The sequence below is a fragment of the Colletes latitarsis genome, chromosome 12 (assembly GCF_051014445.1).
Source record: "Colletes latitarsis isolate SP2378_abdomen chromosome 12, iyColLati1, whole genome shotgun sequence".
NCBI lineage: Eukaryota > Metazoa > Arthropoda > Insecta > Hymenoptera > Colletidae > Colletes > Colletes latitarsis.
This window is the reverse complement of record NC_135145.1, coordinates 24295179-24304932: the sequence shown is the minus strand read 5'-3', so window position 1 is coordinate 24304932 and position 9754 is coordinate 24295179. Positions and strand designations below refer to the sequence as shown.

Sequence of the window (9754 nt, the reverse complement as noted above, 5' to 3'; positions counted from 1 at the left end):
ACTTTATTACATAATATAACATCATGAGTACATCTTACAATCTAGTTTTTAAATTTTCCATTGTAAAAGGGAATATATTCAGCTATTACTCTCCAATCTGTAAAATATACTAATGCCATGCCTGCAGAACCTCCATAAACCACTGCAGATGGCAACCTGATTAACAAAAATATTAATTTCCAATCTGTACAATTATTAAAGTAGTAACTTTATTACAATTTAAAACATATTCACTAAAGGACACATTATACAATATTTATGTGATAAATTAATCAATATATCTTATAAAGAAGATTGTTAGTATTTACCATCTCGTAGCTATTTCCAGGTGTTTTTTCCCCAATCTCATTGCTATAATTGTCCTGTAACAATGTAATATCAAGTTAATATTTTAAATTACTCTTTAAATATAATTAATATTTGTACCATTCGAAAAGTGACGAATAACGAAATATTTAAATAATTTGAGTAAACATTGTAATCCCAAATTACGTACTTTATCTTCTTTCTACCTGTATAATATGGGACAACCACAGAGTACTTGTATAAATCGTGTTATATAGTATGCCGATCAGTATACCTAGATTTGTCGCATTTTCGGGCATGCGTACTTGGAAATTGTCTCAGTATAGTATTAAAATTTAGTATAGACGAAAATCGTATTGCCATTGCAGCGACCAAAAGTTATCACTAGTGTCATAGATGGCGTAACCAAGTTGGGGAATTGTCCCATCGTACCGCAATGCTGCCCAGTTACATAGTAATATTCTATATGATTACTTTTCAATAGGAATACCCCGAATGGCGAATACATACATATCTCTTGGTTGGTGAGGACGATTTGATATGATTAACATATTTTTTCATTAGTAAAGAATAATGTTTTATTTTTTATTTTTTGTGTGAATAATTATTAAATAGTAGACTGTAGAATAATAATTTTTGTTCAACCAAAGTGAGTGACTGTAAGTACATATTGACACAATATATACGATTCTTCTGTATACCTACGAATATTTATAACTATTGAAAAAAATGTGCATATCATTTGTTTTTTGTATGTATCTTTATTTAGGATATCTTGTGTGTATATAAAGTCAAAACAAAATTAATAATATAAGAAATATTGTATTGACATGCACTTGAAAATCTTTATTCATACATACTAGTCCATGAATATATTGTTCTTTATTTGTTGAAACTAATGAATACTGCTCTGATAGTTATTTTACTTGGTTTTGTATCTGTCCAATAATTGATTTAGTAAATAATATTTATCAATTTTTATTAAAGAAGTTATTAATTATGTTTTGTTTTTCTATATAGATAAATAAAATATATGCATGTTCGTATACAGAATTTTCTATTACACTAATATGTACTTATGTTTACCATGATATGCAGTAAGCTATATTTATATTATTTATATTAATACTTTTCACGAATATAATATAATTACATATACGTATTATTTGTTTCAGATTATGGAGAATTTTGATGATACAGACGAATTTATTCCAAGAGCTTATCAAATTGATCTCTTGGAACTTGCACAAAAACAAAATGCTATTGTTTATTTACCAACAGGCTCTGGGAAAACATTTATAGCTGTCAAGCTTATACAAGAATTAAGCGCAGATATACGAAAGTATTTATTCTCAATTCTGTATTTGTACAAATTCTCTATTAACTGAAATATATCTGACATTATCAATAATAGTTAAATTAATAAGTCAACAAAGTTTCTTTTAAATGAAACATGTTATAGATAGATCTTGTTACATTAAATTTTTAATATGGTAGAGTAGTAACATATTATTAAAGTTTTAATTTTATTTAGAAATAATTATGTTTTCGTTAAATTATGCATATTACATATTTAATTTTACATTTAGATCTTACAGCGAAGGTGGAAAACATTCTGTGTTTTTAGTTAATACAGTACCTTTAGTTAAACAACAAAGTGAATATATAAGAAGATTAACTGGATTGAAATGTGGACAGTTAAGTGGTGAAAGAAAGATTGATTTTTGGAAAGATATAGAATGGTTGGCAGAATTAGACAAATATCAGGTATTAACAATTAATTATATTTTATGTAACTGCTGTAAATGTTACATGTACATATTGTATTATCTTATTCAATTTACATATAATTTATTAAATTATCATTATAGAGATTGTCTATAGATCTAATTTTATTATTTAAAGAATATTTCATTTTAGGTGTTAGTAATGACCTCACAAATTTTGTCAGATGCAATTTCTCATGGACATATGTTTTTAAACAAAATAAATGTGCTCATTTTTGATGAATGTCACAAAGGAGTGAATGATCATCCCATGAGACAGATTATGCAAAAATTTGAACACTGCCCAAAAGATCAACAACCACGAGTTTTAGGTTTAACAGCTTCATTATTAAATTCAAACATAAAGTTGGATATGATAGAATCAGTTATTGAAGTAAGTTTAAAGTATGTTTTTATATATTGATTATATTTTTTCGTTATTACGTAGTCATTCGATAATATTAATTCTAGTATTTTTAAGTATAAAAGTAAAAGAGTAAAGTATTGTAGCTTAATTGTTCTAATGTGATATTCACATTTTATTACAGAATTTGGAAATAACATATAATGCAAAAATAATTACAGTACGTTCAGCATTACAAATTAAAAGTTATTTTGCATGTCCAAACGAAACAGTTGTTTTGTTCGATGAATACACAATATCTAATATTGGAAAAAATGTAAATAATATCATAGACGAAATGAACAAAATATTGAAGGATATAATTTTACAAAGTACTTTAAGGAATAATGAATCTAGTATAGAATTTCAATCACCATCCAAGGAGAAAAAAATAAGTCACATGTTACATGACATGCAAATACAGTTAACAGCTAAAGGTAGATGCATCAAATTTATTATAAAAGAAATTATCAATATTAATTTCATTTTTAATATAGGAATATATGGTGGAAGTAAATGTGCTTTACTCCGTTTGATCCAGTTAGAATGTATAAAAAAGTATACAGAGGATTTGGTATGTATAAGAACAGAGTAAATAAAAAAAAAATGAGTAAATTTTAATCTTTTGATTTTCATGGTTTGTTATAATATTGATCAATATGTATTATGATATATTTAGGACACTGTTTATGTTTTGGAATACATTATATCAGAATTGACTAAATGTAGGAAATTGTTAGAAGATGAAATGAAAGACAATACAGAAGTGGAAAAAATTTACAAGTTAGTCAACGTTAGTTGTATTTATTCTAATCTATTTAATCCTTAGTTTATTAATAATTTGAACATAGTTTTGATGGTTACATTAATGTAAATTATGTTTTTAAATTATCTTTAAGTGATATTATACGATTTAAAAAATAACATTAAATTACAGATACTCATCTGACAAAGTTCGAAAACTTTTTACAGTGTTGAAAGATTTCAAAAATAATATGTCTAATGATCAGACATTTTGTTGCATTATTTTTGTACAACGACGATTTACGGCGAAAATATTATATCAGATATTAAAGGTGAAAATTAGTATTTATATTGATAATTTATATTAAATTGTTCTTATTTAATTGTTTTATAATTATTATTGGCTTAGAATCTAAGTGAGCACGATGAAGAATTCAAATTTCTACAACCTGACTTTATAGTTGGATTTTCAAATGACCCTTACAAAAGTATTAGAGAAACACTATGTTTTTCAAAGTGGAATAACGAAGCTGTACATAGGTATAATAATATCCATTTTATATGTTTTACAGCTAATTTACTATGTGTAATAATAATTTTGGAATAATATTTTTGATAAAAATTTATTTAGGTTAAAGAGTGGTATAACAAATTGTATTGTTGCGACAGATGTAGTAGATGAAGGTATAGATATACCAAATTGTGCATTGGTTATACGATATAATTTGCCAATGGATGTTAGGGCATATATCCAAAGTAAAGGGAGAGCACGATATAATAATAGTCAATATACATTATTAGTACCGAGAAATGATATGAATTATTTAAAACGATATACAAATTTTAAACAAGTAGAATCGTATTTGCAGAAGGTATTTTCTCTTTTTGTATTTATTACTTTTTTCTTTGTAATTTGTTCTTCATTTAATGTAATATTACAAACAGTAACTAAATTCATACTAGTTATTTATAGACATAGAAATTACAAATGTAATTTTATCCACATTTTCATAAGATTGTATAAAAAGTTATTAAATTTATTTTCATTTTTTAAACAGAGTTTGATAAGTGGGACACTCCGTAAGGAACCAACAGAAGATACAGTAAAAAAAAAATTATATACATACAACATAGAACCATATATTGTCACAAATAAAGATGGAACAGTATGTACAATAACAGAGCAAATAGCAGTTAGTTTAGTAAATAAATATTGTATCACATTACTCAGATCTAAATTTTTGTGTTTAACACCAGTTTGGAAATTAAATACCATTAAGGAAGATGAATGTATAATGTACCAGGTATTAAAAACCTTAAAGTATTATGTTTTTTAGTTACTTGTCTATTTATGTAAATGATTTCTATTCTATACAATATTATTATTTGTATAGTAATTATATAATTACAAATCTATACAATTGTTTCTCTATTAAAATATTTGTAGGTTTCTCTTAAACTTCCAATTTTATCTCCACTGAAAAGTGTAATTTTTGGGGATCCTATGATGAATATTAATTATGCAAAACGATCTGCTGCTATGAACGCATGTATAAAATTATATGAAATTGGTGAATTATCTGACAAATTACTACCAAATGTAAACGATTCTATTACTCAGAACGCGAATCATCTATTCCCAAATTGGATAGATGAAGATAAGTCAGAAAATGTACTTATTGGGACATATAAAAAAAAACGACATCATCAATTACAAGTATAATAAAATATAAATTTATTACAGTTTTATTAAAAATGAAGTTACATCTGTATGTGTCATTTAAACGTTATTTACAGTTTCCATCTGCGTTATATGGTGCATGCCCTTTACCAGAGAAACTATTATATCTTCACATTCTTCATGCTAAACCCACATATTCAGCACCACATTTCGATAACCGATATTTAGTATTTTATGATTTGCTATCTGACAATGCAGGTTTTGGAATACTTTCTACAAAACAAATGCCAGAGGTAAAAATTAAAGTTCTTTATATACTTTATATACTTTTAAATGAAATATTTAATAACGTATATATTTTTTACAGATACCATCTTTCCCAATCTTTATGAATGTTGGAGAATTAAACGTTGATGTTAAAGTAAATTATGCAACAATGCATTTATCTAAAGAGCAAATTGGGTTTATAAAAGTCTTTCATACTTTAATGTTTACTAAAGTTGTATCAGTTATAAAACCTTTTTTAGTATTTGATAATTACAATCGTGATAATTGTTTTCTAATTGTACCAGGTAAATTGTACTTTATAATATTAAAAGTCTTTCAGATTTTTCCGCTAACTTATGAAGAGGGTTTTACACTTTTAGCATAAAAATATTTACAAATATTCAAACATTACAAATATTACAAATATTCCTTTCATTTAGGTTAATGATTAAGTAAAAATAAAACATTCAACTATAGTGTATATTACAATATGACAATACTTGTACATTCAAGTATTCATCTCAGCTTGTTTTATTTTATCAAGTGTTAGTATATAATAGGTTGTCAACTAAATTTCAACACTATGAGGTATAATTCTGCGATTTTCACTGCTTCTATTAAAGTGTTATCTTATAGACACATATAGAATTTTTTTTTGTTGAAGGACCGAGTTTTTTTTTTTTTTTTTTTTTTTTAAATGTTTATTTGTTTTTATTTCTTCTTTTTTTTTATGAATGAGATAGCAAATATTCAAAATAGTGCTAAAATTTAATTGACAACCTAATAGTTTAACAGAAATTATAATTTTTCAGTTAATGAAAGTTGGGAAATTAATTGGAACGTCTTGAAGCAACATCAATGTATAGAGCGTATACCGTCACCAATTCCTTTTCATTTTAAAAATAGTGATTATGAGTTAGCACTAGTTATACCTACCTATAGAGCATCCCCGGATGTGTACTTAGTTACAAAAGTTTGCGAAGATCTTACACCAAGTTCATGTTTTCCAAGTGATAATTTCTTTTCATATGCCCATTACTATAAACAAAAGCATGGTTTGGTGATAAATGATTTAAAGCAACCGATGTTAGAAGTAAAAGTTATATCGAGGAAAAATAATTGTATAATTCCTAGGTAATGTACAAATTTAAATAGGTAACTTAAATAAATTTAAATTTATGATTATGTTCTTGTTTCCATAATACAGAAGCATGCAGTCTGAATCTAAGAGCCGAAAAAGAGCAGAGTCGAATAAAGATTTGAGGGAGCATTTGGTACCAGAATTATGCACCAGAATCGTATTTCCAGCCTTGTATTGGCTTAAAACAACAATGTTACCGTCCATTCTACATAGAATTTCACAACTTTTAATTGCCGAAGATCTTAGACAAACTATTGCTACAGAAATTGGTTTAGGATCTAGATCGAGTAATAATAAGTGGCCACCACTACAAATTACAGACGAAGAAACAGAAGAATTATTTGAATCTTTGGTAGAAGTTCCTATTGATGAAAATGTTGAAAATTTACAACCAGAACCAGTATTAAATGTCCCAGAAATAGACGGTATATATTTAATTCTCAAAGATAGTATACTTTTCCAAAACAAGAAATTAGAAGTATACCTAATTTGTTGTATTATTTTTCATTTATAAACATTATTAAAACCAAGAAAATAATTCTTTTTGTATACAGTACTAAATACAGAAACATATAATTATCCATGGAAAAAAGATGAAGAACCACCTGATTTGTATAGGAATATTGAAGACATTCAAATGATCCAAATTGAACATTACTGTCAATTTATGTCTGGAACGTGTGACCAAACTGATAACGAAATAGTGGTAATTATAATGTTATACATAATTTTTTAGTACAAAATATATAATATTAAATAAGTTTCATTTCAATGAGAAAGTTTTAATTTCACTACTAATAGGATTATATCTAATTTGTGGAGAAAACCCAATATAGTATCAACAAAATTCAATTTGTGGTTGTGTAAATCTATAAAGCACAGTTTTTTTGTTTTAGAAAAAGAAGGAAATTAATTTCTTAAATAAATTATCGATATCAGTGCCTCATCTAAAAATCTTATCGCTAGAAGATTTGTGTGATGGTCCCAATCCTGTTCAGATTATGTTTGTAAGTATATTTTCTAATTTTTGTAAACTGTATTTGAAGCATTGTTCTGCAAAAACTTAAATTTATTACAGGCATTGACAAGTAAATTAGGACATGATGCATTTAATTTGGAACGATTAGAAACTCTAGGAGATTCCTATTTGAAATTTATTATATCTTTATTTTTACATGATCAATATCCAAACTACAACGAAGGTCCTTTATCGACATTAAAAGGAAAACTAATTGGAAATCGTAATCTTTATTATTGCGGAGTCAAAAAACAGATTCCTGGACGTATAAAAGTTGATGATTTTGTACCATATAGTAATTTCATTGCTCCCGCTTATACAGCATTTCGGTTATTTCAGCAACTGTTGTTAGAACAAGAGGTTCGTTGTTTCAATATTTAAAATAAAAATATGCAACGTTTATATAAAATATTTTTTGTAAATAAAGTTCATAGTTGTATTATTTATACTAAAATAAATTTATTATATATTTATTAAAATGAATATAATTTGTAAAATTTTATATATTAGATCTCACCAAATGTTTTATATGAAATTCAAATACCTGAAGTGGAACAATTTACTGGGTGCATAAGTGAGACCACAATAAATATAATGGAAGCAAAAGTGTTAAATTGGGAAACGGCAAATTCGCAAACTGGTATGGAGCATTATCTTGGAATACAAACTGTTTCTGACAAAACAGTAGCTGACTGTGTAGAAGCATTGATTGGCGTCTATCTTTCAGTAAGTAATAAAAGTTAATATGACGAGTTCGCTTTTTTTGTTTTTTTTTTTGTATGAAGTACTTAATTAACTCATTCCATGTTTGTCAAGTTATTTCTTTAATTTCATTTGAATAAATTTGAATTAAAAAAGTTTGGAATAATTGAAATATTAAGTGTAACTTTTTCTTTATATATTTTATTACGTATTTACATTTTAACAGAGTATGGGTATTAAAGATACCGCGACTTTATTAAAATGGTTTGGAATTTTACCAAATGATATCAATGCTCATACATTATTGTTTGTTAATTTGACGAATCCTATTATTTCTGAGGGAAATGTGAACTATTTCATGCCTTGGGCCTCTGATATAGAAACAAAAATTGGTTACAAGTTTCAAAATCGAGCATACTTATTACAGGTAATGTAACATATACCTTTAAAAGTAAACCTTTTCCCTGTAGAAAGCTATATGTCACGTATGATGTGTGTCTATAATTTGATTACCATGTACAAACTTCAATTTTATATAAAACGTAAATATTTTAGGCTTTTACACACCCTTCATATTCGGCAAATACTATAACTGATTGTTATCAAAGATTAGAATTCCTTGGTGATGCTATTCTTGGTAAGAGAGTGTTTAGAAACTTGAATTAATATTTCCTAAGACTTATTTTAAAATTATTTGAACAATTTATATTTAATTTGAAATTTCTTTTTATATCAGATTTTTTAGTGACGTGTTATATTTATGAAAACTGCGGAAATTTGAATCCTGGTGCTTTGACAGATTTAAGATCTGCTCTTGTTAATAATATCACATTTGCATGTTTGGCAGTACGATATAATTTACATACTGCATTACTAGCTTATGCACCAAAATTAAATGATATTATAGTACGCTTTGTTAAATTTCAAGAGGAAAGAGATCATATAGTGAATGATGAGGTACTTTATGTTATTACAAAATACAGAATAATTTTCACTTATAAAAAAAAATGACACTTTATATAATCTTGCATATATTTACAATGTATTCTATTTTATAGCTTTTATATATATTGATAGAAGAAGATGAATGTAATATAGCTGAATATGTAAATATTCCTAAAGTTTTAGCAGATTTATTTGAGTCTATAATAGGTGCAATATATTTAGATTGTAATAAAAATCTTATGAAAGTTTGGGAAATAATTTATTCTTTAATGTGCAAAGAAATTGGTGAGTTACCATAAAAATTTAAGTGTCTTTACTACAAATAAATACACCGATATTATTTACTTTCTATATTATTCTATAGTAATATTTAATTATTTTTAGTTGAATTTAGTAAAAATATTCCAAAGCAACCAGTTCGTATGTTGTATGAAACTCAAGGTATACAGCCACGATTTTTGTAAGTATATTTTGTTCTTTTCATCGTTTTCGAAAATTCCTTTTTTGTTAAATAATCACCTTTTCAGAAATGCAGTTAGTGTTGAAGAAACAAATGCCGTTATGGTACCTTTAAAAGTAATTATTGATGGGAAAATGAAACTCTTTCATGGGTTTGGTATCAATAAAAAGCAAGCCAAATGTGCTGCTGCAAAACAAGCTTTAAAAAGTTTATTATGTAAAACTTAAGATAAAAATGAGAACTTTTATTTACAAAAAATAATTGTATATATATCAAATATTCAAAGTACATGATAAATTATTTTACTAATCTACATTACGT

At 26.0% G+C, this 9754-nt stretch overlaps 2 protein-coding genes across 6 annotated transcripts; one reads left to right on the top strand and one right to left on the bottom strand.

Moving 5' to 3' along the window:
• Positions 1-18: 18 nt before the first annotated feature.
• On the bottom strand, positions 19-571 carry Uqcr-6.4 (Ubiquinol-cytochrome c reductase 6.4 kDa subunit). 2 transcript variants are annotated; one of them, XM_076780282.1, is made up of 3 exons: positions 497-571; positions 309-362; positions 19-156 (listed from the first exon to the last, which is right to left on the bottom strand). In XM_076780282.1, the coding sequence occupies exons 2-3, from the start codon at positions 347-349 to the stop codon at positions 42-44; spliced, it is 156 nt and encodes a 51-aa protein (XP_076636397.1). In that variant the 5' UTR covers positions 350-362; positions 497-571; the 3' UTR covers positions 19-41. The 2 variants fall into 2 exon arrangements, with proteins under 2 accessions (XP_076636397.1, XP_076636398.1); XM_076780283.1 differs by having other exon boundaries at positions 427-521.
• A 215-nt stretch (positions 572-786) lies between these two features.
• Dcr-2 (Endoribonuclease Dcr-2) lies at positions 787-9660 on the top strand. Of its 4 annotated transcripts, none has more exons than XM_076779393.1 (26): positions 787-830; positions 1482-1648; positions 1896-2073; positions 2227-2466; positions 2621-2912; positions 2973-3049; positions 3155-3258; positions 3413-3551; positions 3629-3759; positions 3851-4091; positions 4278-4523; positions 4667-4936; positions 5017-5193; positions 5268-5472; positions 5980-6301; positions 6375-6733; positions 6863-7014; positions 7205-7315; positions 7387-7686; positions 7837-8052; positions 8255-8455; positions 8584-8665; positions 8765-8985; positions 9087-9258; positions 9358-9433; positions 9501-9660. In XM_076779393.1, the coding sequence occupies exons 2-26, from the start codon at positions 1485-1487 to the stop codon at positions 9658-9660; spliced, it is 4836 nt and encodes a 1611-aa protein (XP_076635508.1). In that variant the 5' UTR covers positions 787-830; positions 1482-1484. The 4 variants fall into 4 exon arrangements, with proteins under 4 accessions (XP_076635508.1, XP_076635507.1, XP_076635506.1 ...); XM_076779392.1 differs by lacking the exon at positions 787-830 and adding an exon at positions 833-965; XM_076779391.1 differs by lacking the exon at positions 787-830 and adding an exon at positions 859-955.
• The last annotated feature ends 94 nt before the right edge of the window (positions 9661-9754 follow it).